This window comes from Schistocerca piceifrons, chromosome 7 (genome assembly GCF_021461385.2).
Source record: "Schistocerca piceifrons isolate TAMUIC-IGC-003096 chromosome 7, iqSchPice1.1, whole genome shotgun sequence".
Lineage (NCBI taxonomy): Eukaryota > Metazoa > Arthropoda > Insecta > Orthoptera > Acrididae > Schistocerca > Schistocerca piceifrons.
Genome location: NC_060144.1, coordinates 105,332,508 through 105,355,529, shown reverse-complemented (window position 1 = coordinate 105,355,529; position 23,022 = coordinate 105,332,508). Strand labels below are relative to the sequence as shown.

General features: G+C 44.3%; 1 protein-coding gene across 1 annotated transcript in view; it reads right to left on the bottom strand.

Moving 5' to 3' along the window:
• Positions 1–23,022, bottom strand: part of LOC124805481 (zinc finger protein 583-like) — a 118,863-nt gene that overhangs the window by 61,454 nt on the left and 34,387 nt on the right. Inside the window, exons 3-4 of the mRNA XM_047266045.1 lie at positions 15,921–16,307; positions 6,655–6,918 (exon numbers count right to left, since the gene is read on the bottom strand). Coding sequence (XP_047122001.1) covers positions 6,655–6,918; positions 15,921–16,307 — 651 coding nt within the window. The remainder of the gene's footprint in view (positions 1–6,654; positions 6,919–15,920; positions 16,308–23,022) is intronic.

Genomic DNA, 23,022 nt, shown 5'->3' with positions numbered 1-23,022 from the left:
ATCGACTATAGATGCTACTGCAGAAAACCATGTCATCATAGAGTCAGTTTCATTACATACAATGCTTGCATTTATTATTGCTAGTCGATATTTCTGCGTGTGTATAACACTGCTCTATGTGCGTTATACGCGGTGTAAAGTAATGATGGAAACAGACGAAATTAAATTTTTGAAAGCAAAGTTTTAATCCTTTGCACTAATTAATTTTCGAATAAAATTTTTGTGTTTTGTTTTAGGACCCTTGAATGAAACGGAAAGCTGTGGGCTATTTCCTGTTTTAAGTATGACGAAAGGCATACAGACAGGTACAAACATACTCAGTAGTAGTGACAACAACAAAAAATCTTAAGCAAGCACATGTTGATCAAACTCCGGTAATCAGAAAGTAATGAAAATAAATGACAGCTAAGATTTCTTACCGCTAACGTATTTTTGGGTCTTCGCTTCCAAATAACAGACAATGTGGCCTCAAACTGTGAGTGTAGTTATATCCAGGAAATTTAAGAATAAAAAATAAATTACAGCTTACCAAACTTAAGACTTCGTTTATTGTTACGTGACTAGAAGAGCATGAAGTAAATGTAATATAATTATATACCAGGAAATCGAACGCCCAGTACAACTGAGGGTACTGATTGGTTTTAAGAAAACGTTGATGGATAATGAAATAAAACAATCTTTCATAAAAACTGAATATTAGAATTGAACAATCCCACTTAATTTTCTTGATATTTACTTGCAAAATGTCGAAGACACAACACGTGGACGATACGCTATCAGTCATCACCAGTACTATTCAGATTCTCACAAGTTTTTTTTAATTACAAACTACTGCACTAATCCGAATCCCTAATAGAAGAGTGAAACATATGTTAATTCCGAATAGCTCGATTCATAATGCTACACGGCATTAATAAAAATTACTGACATTTCTCTGAAGGAAATGTTACACACGAATATTTAAGAAAATCACGTACATAGTTACAATGGACGGTCGCTGTGGAAGGAACTAGACCAATAAAAGGATACTGGAATTGTCTTCGATCTCATGGATCTTGTATTGCCATCAATATCAAAATATCAATTTCTTGCAAATGGTTTGGTGGTGCTAGACTCACAATAAGATACACATAAGATACATATCATTCTTAGCTATAAGTGATGAATTTCAGGAAACGAAAATTAGTTCTATAAAGTGTTGATTCTTTTCTTATTGTGTCAGTCTGGGAACGTTTGGTGACATACATATCCAGTGTGGCACTGGTTTCATGACTGGGAGTCCCTTGCCTAGGGAATTCTAGAGACATTTTACTGTGAACAATGTCTTTGATTTTGTGTATGGATTCATTAAAATAACTGGAATAATTTTCGTTTATACATATGACCCGTACAATTTATTTTTACTTCATAGCATGTACTGGTAATATACGTCATTACTTTACATAAGTGATGCAGTTATTTTATATAATTAAATATATTCATCTCCCAGAAACCGCATGTTTAGATATGAAACAGAGATGAAGTACAAAAAATCTCCCACTAGATCAAACTATTGCAGCAATGGGAAAGGTCTCATCCGAAATAAACTTGCTGTTTAGCTATTAAAGAGACTGGTTATCATATACGCTTGGTAAAAGACGGAAAGAAACCAATGACCAACGCAAAGGATAGTAGCAAAAACTCGAAGTACCAGTAAAGCATAGCTGTAGAAGATGTACTCGAAAAACTGAAGGAGTTCCACTGTTTATCAGCCAAGAGTCGGCAATAAGAATGAAGCAAGGAGGACTGACAGGAGCGGAGATTGTCTTTGAAAAAAATTAAAATAGCTGCTGTTACATATTATCTTGGAACAGAGGAACACATTTCTAATCCTCGCCGCTACAAACGCACTCCCGTTCAATAGAGAGAGGTGACTAGTAGAAGGCTTGGTGAACAAAATAAGGAAGAGTCTGAGATGATATAGTACAAAAGGATGTGTGAAATTAACATCACTAGAGCGTTGTTAAATGAAGAGGCATCAGACAGAAATGGTGGAGCTAGACATTTCTGCGGAAATATTCAACAGAAAATTGCTTTTCCTAAGCTTTTCCTAAAGCAAATTAGTTATTATCGAAGCAGTTAGTACTGTCGTAAGACAAAGATGTAGACATAGGTCTCAGTGGCACTCATTTCACCAAAGTTGTTTCCTTTGGTGCTGCATTGGATCAATATTTATAATTAATTGCATAACGAATATGGAAATTATAGATATATATTTAAAGGTGTCACATTACTGAATGATGAGCGATAGAACCGCTCTTGCGGAAATTTCCATATGGTAATGCGGACATGGATACTGCTAAGATTTTAACAATCATAAAGACTGGAGAGCTCGAAGAACTCCTTACCGTTCACTTTCGGATGAGTGAGGCTCTTTAATGTAATAAATTCATAATACAGGTCTAGCTGTGTTGGACTTTATAGGTATTTTATAGGACTGCCTGCAGTATGCTTCTACAACGAGTACAAGAGAGAGAATTTTCTAAATTGGTTCTGATATTTTGATATAAAGGAAAGCGGACATACAAAAACGATAGAATGACTTAAGGTGAAATGGATAAGGGGTGTCTCAAGATAGAACAGTGTTTACGCGAAAATTATGAAGGCTTTAATAATGGAAAGCGTCACAGTTTCATGTGGTGCTATGACGCTCCTAAACATAGTAAATAAACGTTGACAATCAACCTAAAATGCCTAAAAGGTGAATACAAAAGACAGTAATCTTTATTATTTATATCATATCACTAAACTTTTCTGTTGTTCTCAGTACGACAGATTCTGTTCAAAAAATCTGGTTGTGGAGTAGTGGCAGTTTGTAGTAGGATGGAACTCCTTCTTTGATGCTGTAAATGAACGGTGACAAAATCTATAGACTTAATTGCATATGTTACATTCTACTGATTTTCTTGAGTTTTCAGGGACATTTGATAACGGGACAGAATGTACCGAATTAGATAATGTCGAATAAAATATGAAATAGAACCCAGTACGTTGTCCTCGACCGCGATTGTTCATCGGAGGTGAGGGTATCATCTGGAGTGCCCCAGGTCCGCTGTTGTTTTCTATCTACATAAATGATCTTTTGGATAGGGTGGATAGCAATGTGCGGCTGTTTGCTGATGATTCTGTGGTGTACGGGAAGGTGTCGTCGTTGAGTGACTGTAGGAGGATACAAGATGACTTGGACAGGATTTGTGATTGGTGTAAAGAATGGCAGCTAACTCAAAATATAGATAAATGTAAATCAATGCAGATGAATAGGAAAAAGAATCCCGTAATGTTTGAATACTACATTAGAAGTGTAGCGCTTGACACAGTCACGTCGATTAAATATTTGGGCGTAACATTGCAGAGCGATATGAAGTGGAACAAGCATGTAATGGCAGTTGTGGGGAAGGCGGATAGTCGTCTTCGGTTCATTGGTAGAATTTTGGGAAGATGTGGTTAATCTGTAAAGGAGACTGCTTATAAAACACTAATACGCCCTATTATTGAGTTCTGCTCGAGCGTTTGGGGTCCCTATCAGGTCGGATTGAGTGAGGACATAGAAGCAATTCAGAGGCGGGCTGCAAGATTTGTTACTGGTAGGTTTGATCATCACGCGAGTGTTACGGAAATGCTTCAGGAACTCGGGTGGGAGTCTCTAGAGGAATGAAGGCGTTCTTTTCGTGAATGGCTACTGAAGAAATTTAGAGAACTAGCATTTGAGGCTGATTGCAGTACAATTTTACTGCCGCCAACTTGTATTTCGCGGATAGACCACAGAGATAAGATAAGAGAGATTAGAGCTCGTACAGAGGCATATAGGCAGTCATTTTTCCCTCGTTCTCTCTGGGAGTGGAACAGGGAGAGAAGATGATAGTTGTGGTACGAGAACAATGCAAAGACTTATTTAGAGAGCAGTCTTTTATATACAGGGTGAGTCACATGACGTTACCGCTGGATATATTTCGTAAACCACATCAAATACTGACGATCCGATTCCACAGACCGAACGTGAGGAGAGGGGCTAGCGTAATAGTTTAATACAAACCATACAAAAATGCACGGAAGTATGTTTTTTAACACAAACCTACGTTTTTTAAATGGAACTACGTTAGTTTTGTTAGCACATCCTAACATATAAACAAATACGTAATCAGTGCCGTTTGTTGCATTGTAAAATGTTAATTATATCCGGAGATATTGTAACCTAAGGTTGACGCTTGAAACCTCCTACGTTCAGTTGCGTGTTGTAACAAACGCGGGCCACGGTCGGCGAGCAGCATCTGCAGGGACATGCTTACGATGACGACCGTGTTTACGAGTGTGGCTGTAGTGCACTGTTGTGGTTTGATCTAGCTGTCACAGTGTCCGCATGTAGCGCTTGCTGCTATTGTTATTCTGCATTCGTCTCCGCACGCAGACCAACTGTAGTACACCGTGTTACCAGACGTCTGTGATAGTGTAGTGTTGTAGGAACTGTGACCATGGTGTATTCGAACTCTGAAAAGGCGGAGATGATACTCATCTATGGCAAGTGTCGACGAAATGCAGCTGAAGCCTGCAGGGTGTATGCAGAACGGTTCCCGGACAGAGAGCATCCAACGTGCCGCACATTGCAAAACATCTACCGCCAACTGTATGCAACAGGTATGGTCGTAGCACGCAAACGGGTCCGTAACAGGCCCGTCACAGGAGAAGCAGGTGCAGTTGGTGTGTTAGCTGCTGTTGCCATGAACCCACACATGAGTACACGGGACATTGGGAGAGCCGGTGGACTGAGTCATAGTAGTGTCATGCGCATACTGCATCGTCACCGCTTTCACCGGTTTCATGTGTCGCTACATCAGCAATGGTGATGACTTTAATCATCGAGTGCAATTCTGTCAATGGGCATTAACAGAGAATGCGTTGCAGTTCTACCTGTTTACCGATGAAGCGGGTTTCACAAACCACGGGGCAGTGAATCTACGGAACACGCATTACTGATCCGTGGACAATCCTCGCTGGCTCAGACAGGTAGAGCGACAGCGACCGTGGACTGTAAATGTATGGTGCGGAATCATTGGCGACCACCTCATTGGTCCTCACTTCATTGCAGGGGCCCAAACAGCTGCAACATACATCGCGTTCCTACAGAATGATCTGCCAACGTTGCTCGAAAATGTTCCACTGTAAACGCGTCGACGTATGTGGTATCAGCATGATGGTGCACCTGCACATTCCGCAATTAACACTAGGCTGACCCTTGACAGGATGTTCGACGGGCGTTTCATAGGACGTGGAGGACGCATAAATTGGCCAGCCCGTTCTCCTGATCTTACACCTCTGGACTTCTTTCTGTGGGGTACGTTAAAGGAGAATGTGTACCGTGATGTGCCTACAACCCCAGAGGATATGAAACAACGTATTGTGGCAGCCTGAGGCGACATTACACCAGATGTACTGCGGCAATACGACATTCATTACGCCAGAGATTGCAATTGTGTGCAGCAAATGATGACCACCACATTGAACATCTATTGGCCTGACATGTTGGGACACAGTAATTGAAAACGGAAACCACGTGTGTACGTGTACCTCACCCCTCATTGTAATGAACATGTGCGTCAGAGAAAAAGACCAATAAAAAGGTGTTAGCATGTGGACGTAATGTGCTGTTCCAGTCTCTTCTGTACCTAAGGTCCATCACCGTTCCCTTTGGATCCTTATGTAATTCGGTGCTCTCCGATACACACGATCGAACAGCGGAGGAGTGGAACTCAAGCGTCAACTTTAGGTTACAATATCTCCGGATGTAATTAACAAAAAAAAAAATGGCTCTGAGCACTATGGGACTCAACTGCTGAGGTCATTAGTCCCCTAGAACTTAGAACTAGTTAAACCTAACTAACCTAAGGACATCACAAACATCCATGCCCGAGGCAGGATTCGAACCTGCGACCGTAGCGGTCTTGCGGTTCCAGACTGCAGCGCCTTTAACCGCACGGCCATTTCGGCCGGCATGTAATTAACATTTCACAATGCAACAAACGGCACTGATTACCTATTTGTTTATATGTTCAGATGTGCTAACAAAACTAACGGGGTTCCATTTAAAAAATCGTAGATTTGTGTTAAAAAACATACTTCCGTGCATTTTTGTATGGTTTGTATTAACCAATTACACTAGCCCCTCTCCTCACGTTCGGTCTGTGGAATCGATTCGTCAGTATTTGATGTGGTTTACGAAATATATCCAGCGGTAATTTTAGGTGACTCACACTGTATAAGTCCACTGGTGAATAAAAAAAAAAAAAAAAAGATAACCGTCCTTAATGTGGGTTCTGCAACATAATCGCTCTTACGTTGAGACATTATATCGGTATAGTCCCTTGCGGCAAGTCATGTGGACAGCGAAAGGTTGTAACAAACTGGTGGAGCATTCTCACGGTAAGCTATGTGGGTTGGTCATGGAGCTCTTGGACATATGGCGGTCGCTGCGGCGAACGTGACGTTTCAGTCGCTGGCGGCAGCAGCATCGTCGGGGCGTTGCAACACGTGCTGCACCAGCTCTCCGGACACGCGCATGATGACGCCGGCGCCCGCCGCTTTCACCCCGAGTTCACCACCCCCTCCGCCCGCGGCGCCCACGACGCCGCCACCACCACCGCCGGAAGGCCGCGGCGCGGTGCACTTCTTGCGGTGCGTGCGCATGTTGCTGGCCTGGCTGAAGCGAGCGCCGCAGAGGTCGCAGGCGTGCGGCCGCAGCCCCGTGTGGCAGGACATGTGCGCCTTGAGGTGGTGCTTCTTGGTGAACGCCTTGCCGCACTCGCCGCAGCTGTACGGCCTGATGCCCGAGTGCAGGCGCTGATGGAGAATCATGTTGCTGCGGTCCGCGAACCGCTTCCCGCACACCTGCGCCGATTATAACAAACAGCTCTCAGCTCGTGCCCCAAACTCAATCACACTGGAGTCCTACAGGTTACCGACTTGGGTCGCCTTCCACACGACTGCTTAGATCTAACAAATGATGCTGTAGTACGATGACCTTCCAAGCATATCGAAAGGTATAAGTCCCAAGTATCACGATCCTGCTAAATATGACAAGAGGATGCAAGCCGCCGAGCCGAGACCTTCCAAGCATATCGAAAGGTATAAGTCCCAAGTATCACGATCCTGCTAAATATAACAAGAGCCGAGACGCTAGTACGACAGGCTGAAGTGACACATTGCAGGTTTTCCTGTACTTCATTTCAGACGCGTGGTTTTGGTTTCTTCTCTCCTTTATTTTCACCAACACTTGTATCAATATAACGAACCAGGTTTCTCCAGAAAGAAACAGTGGTAATAGTGGTAACCAGTGTGGTGCAAATGTCGTACTATACAGGGTGGTCCACTGATAGTGACGCGGACCGTTGTCAGAGTTGGCGAGGCGAGCGCATCGCTGTCGTTGCGCGCTTCGCTTACTCGGCCGTTGAGAGCTCATGAAGAGGTTTTCTGTGCTGTGGGCGCCGCGGAGAGCAAATTGTCGTACGTTGTTTTCACAACGCGTGCAGATTGTCGTGTTCCGCGCCTCGCAGCATGGGAAAGAAGGGTGCGCAGAGGAAACCTGCCGCTACGAAGGGTCCTTCGGTTGTGCAACTCACTGAGTCTGCCGACCGTGCAAGGAACTCCCGAGAAAACGAGTCGCGGCCTGTCCCCCCTTTGTACGTCAAGTGATAAGGCGGGTGGACAGCGCTGTTCGACAGCATCACGAATTACGCTCGGAACGAGGTGGTCTACGAGTCTGTCGATACAGACTCGCTGATCTGCGTTCGAGCCGCAAACGTGGCCGACCACAGGGCGATCAAGGTCGCAGTGGCCGACCACATCGTCGACGCGCCGCCGGCGCGTGAGAAGGCACCTTCCGTAGGAAGGATGAAGACGACCGAGGCACTCCTCAGGGGGTTACCTCGGTGCTGTGACGAGGCAGAGGTCCGGGAAGGGCTGCTGCGAGTCGGGTTTGGTAATGCAACCGCAAGGCTGCACAACCGGACCAACAGGAAGAGGGCGCCGCTCTATGCCGTGACCGTGCAAACGGTCGACGGAGGGAGCGACATCTTCGACTTGCGGAAGTTGCTGGGCTTCCCGGTTACGACGGAGGCTCTCCCGACCGGCATGGACCCTCAGCCCCAGTGCTTCAGGTGCCAGGGCGAGGGCCATGTTGCGAAGTATTGCCGCAACGCGGCGCGGTGCGTCAAGTGCTCAGGCGGGCACGACAGCCGCGCCTGCGACCGCGGCAGCAACGTTCTGCCGACTTGTGTCCGGTGTGGCGGCCCGCACGTCGCCAGTTGGCGCGGTTGCGCGGCTTTCTCAGGCCGCAACCGTGCCGGGGGCGGCGAGGCGGCCGCGGCCGCACCGACGCAGCGGCAGAAGCGAAGACGACGTCGGAAACGGCGTAGGGCGCAGAACAGCCCGGCCCAGCTGAGGGACGGCGCAGTAGCAGATCCACCTGCCAGGGGCAGGGACGACCGCTCGGAAACGGGCAGACAGGACGCAACTCGCTCTCCCGTGAAGAAACGTGACCTCGAACTCGGCACCGCCGTGAAGGAGGCCACAGCAGCCCTCAAAGCCGTCATGGCGGCGGAGAGGGCTGCCTTCGCAGCCGCCGTGGCTGCAGAGAAGGAAGAGGCCTTGAGGCAACTGCGAGCAGTCTTCGCCCAAGGCCTCAGCGCAGTCGTACCTGCGAATACTCCTGCGACCTCGCAGAAGGACGTTCGCGCGCCTATCCCAGCGGTTGCCCCAGCAGCACCGTAGGTGAAAGGCGCAAAGAAGAAAACCGCCGCCCCAGCGGAACCGGTGGCGACGCCGACCGCTGCGGGAGCGGCCCCTCCAAGGGACCGAGAAGGCAGAAAGGCAGCCCTCATCGCGCAAGCGCGAGCGAGCGGCGTGCATTTCTCCGACGCTCAAGCGGCGCTGCTCTCTGAACAAACGGAGCTGCTCGAAGCTACACTGTAGAAGACCAGCGCCGTGCAATAGAGGAGGACGCTGAACGGTAGCCGATCGCCGCCGTTCTGCACCTGCCTGATGAAGCTGCACCAAGTCACTGACGACAAGGCGCAGCAGAGGGCCTAACAGTAACAGCAACGCATGCGTTGCCGCGCCGAACTCTTGTGTTACAGGGAGGAAGCCACTGCGGCCGGCCCAGGAGACTACAAGCGAGCCCAGCCGCAGCACCCAGACTGATCCAGCTAACGACCACGCAGCACATAGGTAACGGTGCACGATACCTCACGCTAACCTCACCTCACCTTGCATGCTCTGTCGCAGCTAGCAAGCCGCTACTGCCCTTACTACCCGTCCTACTGTCGCAAAGGTTTTTTTCCCTTGGCGCTGGCCTTGGCACTTTTTTTCCTCTGCCCTTACAACCGCTACCCTTCAATCGTTTTCGACCACTTCTATCTCCTGATGAACCATGTTAATGGGTAATCTTACCCAGACGCATGGATAACATCACAGCCCGCATCCTGTGACGCCTGATTCAAAAACTAACATGTTTACGGAGGTGACAGTACATCTTTTGGTTTGGTCACCACGTTGGTGTGGGCGTGGAGGGGCCCCATCCTAAAAAAAAAAAAAAAAAAAAAAAAAAAAAAAAAAAAAAAAAAAAAAAAAAAAAAAAACCTCACGAAATAAGCATCAAACGAAAAAACTTGTCTAGCTTGAAGGCGGAACCCAGATGGCGCTATGGTTGGCCTGCTGGATGGTGCTGCCATAGGTCAAACGGATATCAACTGCGTTTTTTAAAATAGGAACCCCCATATATTATTACATATTCGTGTAGTACGAAATGAAATATGAATGTTTTTGTTGGACTACTTTTTTCGCTTTGTGATAGATGGCGCTGTAATAGTCACAAACACTTGGCTCACAATTTTAGACGAACAGTTGGTAACAGGTAGGTTTTTTAAAATTAATACACAGAACGTAGGTACGTCTGAACATTTTGTTTCGGTTGTTCCAATGATACATGTATCTTTGCGAACTTATCATTTCTGAGAACGCATGCTGTTACAGCGTGATTAAATGTAAATACCACATTAATGCAATAAATGCTCAAAATGATGTCCGTCAACCTCAATGCATTTGGCGATACGTGTAACGACATTCCTCTCAACAGCGAGTAGTTAGCCTTCCGTAATGTTCGCACATGCATTGACAATGCGCTGACGCATGTTGTCAGGCGTTGTCGGTGGATCATGATAGCAAATATCCTTCAACTTTCCCCACAGAAAGAAATCCGGGGCGTCAGATCCGGTGAACGTGCGGGCCATGGTATGCTGCTTCTACGACCAATCCACCTATCATGAAATATGCTATTCAATACCGCTTCAACCGCATGCGAGCTATGTGCCGGACATCCATTATGTTGGAAGTACTTCGCCATTCTGTCATGCAGTGAAACATCTTGTAGTAACATCGGTAGAACATTACGTAGGAAATCAGCATACATTGCACCATTTAGATTGCCATCGATAAAATGGGGGCCAATTATCCTTCCTCGCATAATGTCGCACCATACATTAACCGGCCCAGGTCGCTGATGTTCCACTTGTCGCCATCGTTGGTTTTTCGTTGCCAAATAGTGCATATTATGCCGGTTTACGTTACCGCTGTTGGTGAATGACGCTTCGTCGCTAAATAGAACGCGTGCAAAAAATCTGTCATCGTCCCGTAATTTCTCTTGTGCCCAATGGCAGAACTGTACACGACGTTCAAAGTCGTCGCCATGCAAATCCTGGTGCATAAAAATATGGTACGGATGCAATCGATGTTGATGTAGCATTCTCAACACCGACGTTTTTGAGATTCCCGATTCTCGCGCAATTGGTCTGCTACTAATGTGCGGATTAGCCGCGACAGCAGCTAAAACACCTACCTGGGCATCATCATTTGTTGTAGGTCGTGGTTGACGTTTAACATGTGTCTGAACACTTCCTGTTTCCTTAAATAGCGTAACTATCTGGCGAACGGTTCCGACACTTGGATGATGTCGTCCAGGATACCGAGCAGCATACATAGCACACGCCCGTTGGGCATTTTGATCACAATAGCCATACATCAACACGGTATCGACCTTTTCCGCAATTGGTAAACGGGCCATTATAACACGGGGAATGTATCACGAAGCAAATACCGTCCGCACGGGCGGAATGTTACGTGATACCACGTACTTATACGTTTGTGACTATTACAGCGCCATCTATCACAAAGCGCAAAAGTGGTCCAACTAAAACATTCATATTTCTTTACGTACTACACGAATATGTAATAAAAAATGGGTGTTCCTATTCTAAAAAAAACGCAGTTGATATCCGTTTGACCTATGGCAGCGCCATCTAGCGGGCCAACCATAGCGCCATCTGGTTTCCCCCTTCAAGCTAAACAAGTTTCGTTCTTTGTAGTTTTTTCGTTTGATGCTTATTTCGTGAGATATTTGGCTTGATCACTATCAATGGATCACCCTGTATATTATGATCCTTTACTATGCTTTGATCATGCCTCACTGCAAATGCCCGACATTGACTAATATTTTTATCACTGATCCTTTCCGAAGAAATACGATTCGCTGTAGCAATACAGGTGTTTGGTAGAAGAACAGGAGAAAGCTTAGATTCGATAGCAGTACGAGAGATTTCCAGTTTGTCTCATTATCTGGTCACGGCAGCGTCGCTGGTCGAATATCCATGTTCTAATGTTGTTTCCAGTGGGCTCGTAAGATTTCTACTTCTGAAAAACGTATTGGAAGCGCATCGTACTTCAACAGCATTTATTACACCTAAGTTATTGCTAGTCATGCCAAAGTGAAGTGTCTTCCATGACCGAGTGCTTCCTTTCTAAGAACTTTACAGCTTCTGTGTAGGTGGAAAATATAATTCTGAGTCAGTCACAGGGTATTTACTTCCTCAATCACGTATTTCGACAGCTAAACCACCATAACAAGCAGGAAAGTATATTTTACATCGCTTTGTGTGTGGCGAGCATCGATGATTCCTTGTGGCAATACGTGAATACATCAAGAGGTTATTTTGCTTATTTTGCTGTTATTAATTAAATGAATTAGCGTCTAAAGATGTAACACAGCAAATTTACGTTATAGTTTGAAAAAACATGAGATGCTTTAGGACGTTTATGTTCTTCCCTGTTTTCTTATTCGTTTTAGGTATCATTTGCAGTCCTTGCAGTATAATGTATAATGAATAACTCTGTACCACAACAACAAAGGCATTGAATTTACGCGTCATATGACATAAAGATGCATTTGAAAGGAAAGGAAGAAAACGATGTAGCTGAAGTACTGTAACGGTGTGAAACAGCTATAAGTATTTGTGGCAAAGTAGTGTAGTTTTCCTACGCTTACTCCATCGGAGCCACTTTACACTTTAAATCTAAACACATGTGTATTACGTCAGAGACATGGCCTATGACCATGGTATCAGAATTATACACGAAGAGTGGATTGTTTTTTTATTTGAAATCGTCGTGGAGACACGGAATAAGATTTCTGTAGCACCCATGGTGGCATATGACTTCGTTCATCGAGTTCAGGTAGTTCTAAATTGCAGGAACTAGTTAATAAAAATGCAAGGGATGCAAAAATATGCCACATGTCGAAGTAGACTGGTTCAATACTTTTTGCAAACAAAGGAACGATATCTAAGGAGGGCACACGTTTGAGATACAGAAATATTACTTGTGCCCCAAATTCGTCAATGCTTTTTAGGAATTATTTCATAATGGGACAATCTGCTATCACATTAAGAACCTCAGTCGATTATTGAGACTTAAAAGAATTAAATGCATTCTTACATGTTACTGGCAAATATACAACAGGAACTCTAATCAGAAATGAGTACTGGGAGGATATTTCAGGAAATGAACAGAAGGTCATGGCCTAGCTATGATCAGTATTTGCGTGCTGTAAAACGACCAGGTTAGTTGCATGTACCTAGACACCTGATATGGACCTGACACTAGTTGCTACGCCAACAAACAGACTAGGAAGATTTAACGTGTGAAGCTTGTCTTTAAACAGCTGAACAAGTAGAATTAAGATCTGTATAATATGATACTCGCAGAGGCTAGCAGAGTCTCTAAGAGCAATTGGACTTTGTACTATGGGAAAAGTGCTTCAACTGCTTGGTGAATATTTTGACCAAACTGACACAAGTCTGGAAAAACGTATTAGAGTAACCCGAGGAATATTCAGATTGTAAAGGCTGAAGTGCAACTTAACCGAAGAAAAGTGATTTCTTAAGTGAAGAAGGCAGAAATGCCATTTTATCCATTGATTGCGTAGCGTACTGCGATTCATCACGCTGCAGCAGTATTGGGCGTAAATGTGACTTCAGAGTGGTTAGTTGAAAATAATAACGGACAAGTGTGACGTTTATACTGAGATCTGATTTATAAGAGTGAAAGGCTTTACAGTTGCCGAAGCTCATCACAAATACGTCTCTTAATAGCTACAGTGAATTGGAAAACTTTCCAACTTTGTGTCAGGGACTTCAAAACTTGAAAGTGTGGATGACATTCATCCATCACTTTAACTACTAGACTGAACAACATGTTCAAGCTGAAATTAACGAACAGTTGCACGTAACCATAAACTTAGTTCCAATTAATCGTGAATCGGTTTTTGGAATAGAAAAAGACGAAGACTTACTAAACTTTTGATTTAGTTAAACACTGGTTACTAATGCTTACATCTTCTGAGAGACGCTAGCAAACTGCTTTGTCAAACTCACAACAAATGGTGAGCAGTTTTGCTTTGGAGAAGTGGTTTACTGTATTTGAGTATTCGTCAGGGAACCGTGTGTAGCGTAATGAAAATGACATAATCTTTCTCTCATACATCGTTAGTCCCTATCAGATACTATCAAATTTCATGAGAATACTTAATGGAATGGCAACGATATTGTGGAAGTACTCATAAAATACACTACTCGCCATTAAAATAGCTACACCACGAAGATGACGTGCTACAGACGAGAAATTTAACCGAGAGGAAGAAAATGCTGTGATATGCAATTGATTACCTTTTCAGAGCATTCACACAAGACTGGCGCCGGTGGCGACACCTACAACGTGCTGATATGAGGAAAGTTTCCAACCGATTTCTCATACACAAACAGCAGTTGACAGGCGGTCCTGGTGAAACGTTGTTGTACTGCCTCGTGTAAGGAGGAGAAATGCGTACCATCACGTTTCCGACTTTGATAACGGTCGGATTGTAGCCTATAGCGATTGTGATTTATCGTATCGTGACATTGCTGCTCGCGTTGGTCGAGATTCAATGACTGTTAGCAGAATATGGAATCGGTGGGTTCAGAAGGGTAATACGGAACGCTGTGCTGGATCCCAATGGCCTCGTATCACTAGCAGTCGAGATGACAGGCCTCTTATCAGCATGGCTGTAACGGATCGTGCAGCCACGTCTCGATCCCTGAGTCAACAGATAGGGACGTTTGCAAGACAACAACCATCTGCACGAACAGTTCGACGACGTTTGCAGCAGCATGGACTATCAGCTCGGAGACCATGGCTGCAGTTACCGTTGACGCTGCATCACAGACAGGAGCGCCTGCGATGGTGTACTCAACGACGAACCTGGGTGCACGAATGGCAAAACATCAATTTTTCGGATGAATCCAGGTTCTGTTTACAGCATCATGATGGTCGCACCTGTGTCTACATCGCGGTGAACGCAGATTGTAAGCGTGTATTCTTCATCGCCATACTGGCGTATCACCCGGCGTGATGGTATGGCGTGCCATTGGTTACACGTCTCGGTCACCTCTTGTTCGCATTGATGGCACTTTGAACAGTGGACGTTACATTTCAGATGTGTAACGACCCGTGGCTCTACCCTTCAATCGATCCCTGCGAAACCCTACATTTCAGCAGGATAATGCACGAACGCATGTTGCAGGTCCTGTACGGGCATTTCTGGATACGGAAAATGTTCGATTGCTGCCCTGGCCAGCACATTCTTCAGATCTCTCACCAATTGAAAACGTCTAGTTAATGGTGGCCGAGCAACTGGCTCGTCACAATACGCCAGTCACTACTCTTGATGAACTGTGGTATCGTGTTGAAGCTGCATGGGTAGCTGTACCTGTACACGCCATCCAAGCTCTGTTTTACTCAATGCCCAGGCGTACCAAGGCCGTTATTACGGCCAGAGGTGGTTGTTCTGGGTACTGATTTCTCAGGATCTATGCACCCAAATTGCGTGAAAATGTAATCACATGTCAGTTCTAGTATAATATATTTGTCCAATGAATATTCGTTTATCATCTGCATTTCTTCTTGGTGTAGCAATTTTAATGGACACTAGTGTATATGAGAGAGAAAGCAGAATACATCAACGATATTGGTATAAAAACGAGAAACATAATTATAAAATGTATTGACATCACTAATTTCTGGGTGCTTTAATGATACAGGAATAAGGTTACAGGCCAAAGGGTAATTCCATGAAGGATGAAGATAGATATTCATATTTTCCACTGCTAGTACAGTGTCTACATACATAATTGTCTTTTTATTACTTTGTGACCAGATGTCCTTGCTGAAGCCACAGTCACCAAGGTAACATGAGAGAGAGGGAAAGTCTGAGAGCCATCTGTTTGTGTATCACGTAAATTTTGTTTTGTGAGTTATCGTCTCATAACTCCTTGTGTATCATATTCTCTGGTGTGGAATCTTGGCGCCAGCCCAGCATTTGCCTAAACAAACCTGGGAAACTGCGTGACATAAACTAGCTCACTGCGCGTTACCCTATACGAGCAGATTTGTTTCGAAAAGGCGCAGAAAAGTATTAGCTACCCAAAGTAGAAATAAACTGGAAGTAAAGCACGTCCTCGGAAACGTACCTCACAGGTGAAGGGCTTCTCACCGGTGTGCGTGCGCATGTGCTGGATGAGCAGCGTCTTGCGCGTGAAGGCCTTGTCACATAGAGTGCAGACATGAGGTCGCAGCCCCGTGTGTGTGCGCATGTGCGTGTTGCAGGTGACGCGCTGGTTGAAGCGCCGCCCGCATTCTGCGCACGCATACTCTTTCCGGTTGCGGTGGATCTTCATGTGCGAGCTGAGGTAGCCGCCGTTGTTGAACACCTTGCCGCACTCTGGACACACCGCCGCGAACTCGTGCGTGCCCGCGTGCACTGACACGTGGTACTTGTAGTTGCGCACCTGGGTGAATGCTTTACCGCACTCGGTGCACTGGAACGGCTTCTCTCCAGTGTGCGTGCGCGCGTGCACCTGCAAAGCAGAATACAATGTATTTGAGGGCGCTCTTCTAGGCTGTATGATTGATTTGTATATTTCATTTACTTCTGCAGTACGAAAGCTGCCGAATATTTGCATTAGCCTTTCGTCTGATACCACGTCATCCTCCATCTATTTCTTTACAGTGCGTAGAGCTGCCAAAAAACTAATCACTCTACAAACCTCATGCTAATAACTACTAATACGCATCCAACCTTCATCATGACCTAGTTTTGACGACGAAAGGACACCAGAAGACTGTTCGTTATGCCATATACAGCAGAACTCAGTTATCGATCTTTAAATCTCGGGAGCTACCAAACTGCGAGGTTGTCGTCTGCTACCAATCATCAGAGGTTCCAAATACTACACGCTTTTTCTGTGGGGTGAAGACCTGGTGATTTATCAGATACGTCGAGATGAATACGACGCCTGAGCGTTCATCAAACTAGCCCCATAAGCACAGCTGCTCTCAAAGAAGATGGGATTGTCCACAACACATGCAACCTATACAAGAAATGGCAAACTTGGTCGCCGAGAATTTAAAAGTAAACATTCTAGAACATGTTTACAGTAACCTGAACAGGAGAAATCATGTCATGGTATTGTGATGGAACATCTTTGTCCCTCTATTAGTGTCCCGATGACAGTATTCCATGATTCAAAATCTTCAGGAAGGAATGTAAAACTATATATATGTTTTTCTTCCTTTCTTAACCTTCTGAGTGTGAGAGCACATTGTGCTCCTGCCGGAGATAAAACGAGTACAATATGGATTTGTTATAAAATTTTATGGGATTAGAACAGGAACGTCTTATTCTTGGTTATCTGTGTGGTTACTAGATTATTTTTTTATTTCTTGCGTGCCTGAGTGCTTACTAGCCACAGTCTAGTGCTCTAATAACCATCTTTCTTATGAATAGGGGTTGTGATTCCTTTGTTCCGACATGAGCTGAGTTCGTGGCCCTTCTTTCACAGCTCCAGGCAGTGTTGGCTTCGGTAAGACAGCTGGAGGCTGTTGTGGATGGGCCTCACCGTGGGGGAAAGAACGTGGGAATTTGAAGAAGTCGACCATGTGTCACATGACTCCAGTCACGACACTGCTTTGGCTGCCTCGGGTAATGACCATACTGGGAATGACCCCTCACCTGTGGTCGAATGAGAAATCGTTCAAAGGTGTGACAGACAGGAGGGCTTTCACAGCTCTTGCGGTGAGGTGCAATCTGTGGCTGGGAACACCCCTGACTCAGATGCAGGCCCTCACCCTGTTCCAGAAGAAGCCTCTTGACCTGCAATGTCTGGGCATTTACAGAGGGTCGGAATCCTGTTTGTTGGTAGCGCCAACATTTTGCAGGTAATGGCGCTGGCTCCTGTTAGAATCTCTTGCGTGATGAAGGTGTAATTCACCATCTTTAACATCGTCAACAGAACGGACAGTGGTCCTTTGGCGCTAAGCCGAAAGGAGGGTCTGAAATTGGAGGCTCAGAAAGGTCTGCGACCGTGTAGGCTACAGATTCGCCGCATGGTGGAGGGTTTTCGGATTCTGTTTAATACATCAGTTATCACCTACACATAGAAAGCGGCTACACAGGTAGCAGGGGCTGTATGCAGGGGACACTGTGGTTTTTGGGTTAGAGGGTCTGAGGAAACTACAGAAAGGGGGTGTGCTGGTAAAACACATGCAAGAAGACTTTGCAATATTCGATATTTTAGTTGTAGACTGCTGCAGTTTTGTTGGGAAAGAACAAAAGCTCGAAGAGCTAACGGATAGCACTGAAGCTCAAATTGTCGTACGTACAAAAAGATGGCTACAACAAAGAAAACATTATCCAAAATTTGTACAGAGGATGTAACCACTTTCAGAAGTGATGGGTTAAATAAAGTTGGTGGTGTAGTGTTCACTGCTATCCAAAGTAAATTATCTGCCAGTGACATTGAAGCAGATAGTTCATGGGATTCATTCTTCACAACCAGAATTGGTTACTTTTACCGACTGCCCAACTCATATAATACAGTTGCTGAACAGTTTAAGGAAAATTTTAGTCTAATTTCAAGTAAATGGTTCCCTCATACATTTATAGTTTGTGGGACTTTCAATCTACTGTCGATGTGTTGACGAAAATACGCGTTTAAATTCTGTGGTAGGTAGAGAAACGCGTTCTCAGAAAATTATTTTAAACAGCTTCTTCAGTAGCCTACCCAAAGTGTAAATATCTATGAAGACACACTTGACGTTTTAGTAAGAAATAATCATGAGTAAATAGGGACCATCATGTTGGATACAGGAATTAGTGACCACAAGGTTCTCGCAGCAAGACTGAATACCACAATATCGAAACTCAGCAAACGCTAACACAGAATAAATATGTTTAAAACAGCATGTAAAAATTAGTTTAGTGCCCTCCAAAGAGACAGTCTTCACAGTAATAGTGCTAGTCGGTCTCTGTCGCAGCTTGCATTGTTGCCAAATGTATTCAAGATGTGGATGAAGATGGTGGCCATACAAGTGGCAACATTGCAACATGTCATGGGGGAAATTGAAATTATAACAGGAAAATAGGGCAATTAGGCTGCCTCCACTAACGTAACTGCCCCCTCCTCCACTGCTATGATGTCACCCACCCCTCTCAACCCACCGATGCTAACAACCCTGGAAATGGCCAGTCTCTATCCAGCTACCAGAGTGGAAGGATAGGTCAGTGCTCTTTATTTTTGGTGAGAATTGGTAATTCTGAGCTGGAGGGGAAGGCAGTGTACTTAATTAATTATTCATTTGTAGCTCTATTGGCTACCTCCAGTAACCTAACTCACATGTGTATGGTTCGACTCGTTTTATCTTTGGTGAGAAACGGTAATACTGTACTCGAGAGGAAGGCAGGGTACTTAACTAATTAATTTATTTATAGCTCAGTTAGGCTATCTCCAGTAACCTATATCAGAGATCTGTGTGTTTGCCTCGAATGCAGGAACCGACTGAGCTAGTCCAAACCAATTCCAACAGATGGCACTGTTGGCCTCCGCACACCTCACCCCACTCCTATTATGTAGCCCACCGTCACCACCACCACTCCCATGGAAATGGTGGGAAACTGTCAGTCTCTGTCCAGCTGCCAGAGAGGATGATTAGAATTCTGTACTTTATTTATTTTTGCTAGGAAACTGAAGTAAAGATGGCTACTAATTACACATCTATATACATCATGCTGCGCAATGAGGGCCTAAAATCGCAATATGGCTCAAAATTGAAGATGTTACTTAACTGGCTCTGTGCTGCTGGAAAAATAAATTGACGATACCACTTGAAACTCTTGGCAGGTGGACTCAAAATAAATAATAACCATACATAGGACGCTCCCTTCACCTACAAGTCGAAATAAATATCTTTTCTCCATTTGTGAACTGGCAGTAAAAAGATGTGGTCTAAAATGATAACTAAAATAACTCCCTAAACTGGTATATGCATAGAAATTATGGAGGAACAAGAACTGCAGAGATGTTAAAAAATCGGAGTACACACATCTGCTACTGTAGTGTTCATCACTTAAATGAAACGTTTAGTGGGCTTAGTTTATATTTGTTGCAGGGTTCAGGAATGTTAAGGCACCTATTTTTTATATTCTTCACTTTTCGAAGCCCAGTTCTACAACGGAAAAGTCACAGTGGTCTCGTCACAGATGGGAAAATCAGAACTACATATCTAAAAGTTCACGACATCTTTAGAAACCCACAACAGATCGCGAGAAAAACACACACACATAGCATATCGGATGTTAAAAGATTCTCCTAGAATTCGAAGCACTGTTCTACAGACAAGAGAAATGGGTGGAATTTTCGGTAAATTTCGATGTGTTACAGCTACTGGTCTGGAGCTCTAATGGCCGGTGGGAGCAGCAGCCCACCTGTCCATACCAGAGAAGGCTGGTCAGCTTGCACGAGTCTCTGGAAACTTGAACAAAGAAGATACCAGGCGACTCTCTCACGCCTCATAACATTCCATAGATGCCTCGTTTCGTCCCTGGCTTCTTCGAACCAGTCTGTAGAGACCCCTATACCACTCCACAATAAATGTCATGACTCTCTGACGTAAAGGAGCTTCCTGTGGATGGTGCTTGCTGTTTGGTTCTTGCCGAATTTACCTGCCAAAATGCTGCTGCTGATGTGGGAGGACTGACCACCACTTTATATGGACGGAAAAATTACGAGAATTTCAGCGGATATTTTTTTACAGATTGAAAAATACATACAGCAGTTTTATTGCACTGCCAATAGATGATAAAATAAGGACAATATTGCCAAAGACACTAAGCCAATTACACTGCTCTGCTGGCCGAGCAGTTCTAGGCGCTACAGTCTGGAACCGCGCGACCGCTACGGTCGCAGGTTCGAATCCTGCCTCGGGCATGGATGTGTGTGATGTCCTTAGGTTAGTTAGGTTTAAGTAGTTCTAAGTTTCAGGTGACTGATGACCTCAGAAGTTCCCATAGTGCTCAGAGCCATTTGAACCATTTGAACACTGCTCTGCTACTGAATCTTTTTGTCGTGAAACCGATCTCCAACATGGCTATATCATCTAAAACGATTGTACCACCATGCCGTTGTATTAAACATCACTTCTGCATATAGCTATTAACTGCCCGGCGTCCTACATATACCACGAAGACACACAGATCCCAAAAACAGAAGCACATGCGCTGTATATATTCGCGGTTTTAGGTATCCCCAGCAAGGTTGGTCATCGTGCATCGTGACCAACGGTCATGAGACAACTATCCCTCACATGTTCAGGCCTGATGCATGATCAAGGCTACCTCTACAGACAGCGCTCATTTTCCGAACTGGTGTAAGAAACTTGGGCTAGTTCCTGCAGTATGAAGGTATCTCCTAGCAGTACTATTTGTGGCCTGGCCTACTTGCTGCAATAGTTTCTGCAACGAGTTGCGATCATTTGCAGACTCTATGATTACCAGAATATTTAATTTCTAAGCTCTGTCGATGAGAACTGAAGCGCAGTCACGGATTAATTTACCGGTCTCGAAACGGATATCAGTTGCAATGTCCGCTTTTACATGTCAAGAACGACAACATTTGCAACATTTTTATGCTGGAATTATCGAAAAGCATATTAAAATTTCCATAATGTTACCTATTTTTACACGATTTGAAGGCATATCATAGCATTTATCGCTTGCACAGCATAATTCTGAAGATAAAGATTGGAAATTATATCTTTAGAGAGAGAAAACAGTAGGGATGTGCTACAGACTATTCAGTAACCAGAAACGTATCTCGTAAGTAAAGACTTTTATGTGAATACTCTGAAATAGAGGAAACTGGTCGTTCCACTCATATTTTTCATTAAGGAATATCGATTTCACTTACACAGCAGTTTCCAGATCAACTATACAACACATTGTAGATCATCCTTGCACTTTAAAAATTCAACTAAGATTTTGATACTCGTAATCATATGAGTTTCTCTGACAATCTTGATGCAAACAACACTTTACAATCGATTTTCTCTCAACTAAATAAAGACAGGAAATGTGTAGAAAGGCAGTATTCCTAAAAGTCGAACAAGTGACTTTTGAAACTTTTGGACTTGTTGGACAGGGGGAGAGGGAATCGTCTAACAACTTGTCTCATTACAGTACTAACAGAGAAGTGTGATGTCACTACCAATCACTTGCAGATCGACGACGGACTCAAGAACAGGATGCTTCATGCAAGCAGTTAAACGTGTTTCTCGGAAAGTCTGACCCCCTCCCCCCCCCCCTCCCTGGTAAAATAGTGAAATACCTGACTATTCTTAATGGATAAAGAGACTGAACAGTCAGTAACAGTATCCTTTCAAACATTCTGGTTGTACGGGTACTGTCTGAAAGTGGTCAGTGGCTAAGTATAGTCAGGCTCATGTAGGGAAAATATTAGATTGATCAAAGCTACTCTCCGACGCTTCTCACTGCTGATAGCTTTATTCACCCCTCATACTCACACATGTCGGAAACGTTTAGTACTGTAAGATGTTCGCCTGTGCATATTGTCATTCATAAGATTTAGTATTATGCGTTAAACGATTGTTAATTCGTCTTAAGGTTTTACAGAAGAATTTCTCAGCATCCCTTCAGCTAGTAAGTTACACTGGTCAAGTGTACTCTTTGACTCACTTCACTGCTGATACCGTCATATCTATACCCGTCAAAAACTTTAATTGTCTGCCATTCGTTGGATTTAGTATCATGTGGGAGATGTTCACAATACTGCTCTCGAAAAAATTGACAGGAACGTTGCATTGCCGTATAACATAATCGATGCGAATTCCACTCAAAAATCCTTTCTAAATGCACTTACAGATCGTGCTCAAAGACAACCCAGAGCCGGCCGCAGCCAGCGAGCGTGGCCCCAATTGACGGGTGAGACGGCATGCGGAGTACTGTTATGATTTCAGTAGATTAATGTGGTGGAATGTCAGATCCCTTAATTGGGCAGGTAGGTTAGAAAATTTAATAAGGGAAATGGATATGTTAAAGTTAGATAAAGTGGGAACTAGTGAAGTTCGGTGGCAAGAGGAACAAGACTTTTGGTCAGATGAATACAGGGTTATAAATACAAAATCAGATAGAGGTAATGCAGGAGTAGGTATAATAATGAATAAAAAAAATAGGAGTGCGGGTAAGCTACTACAAACAGCATAGTGAACGCATTATTGTGG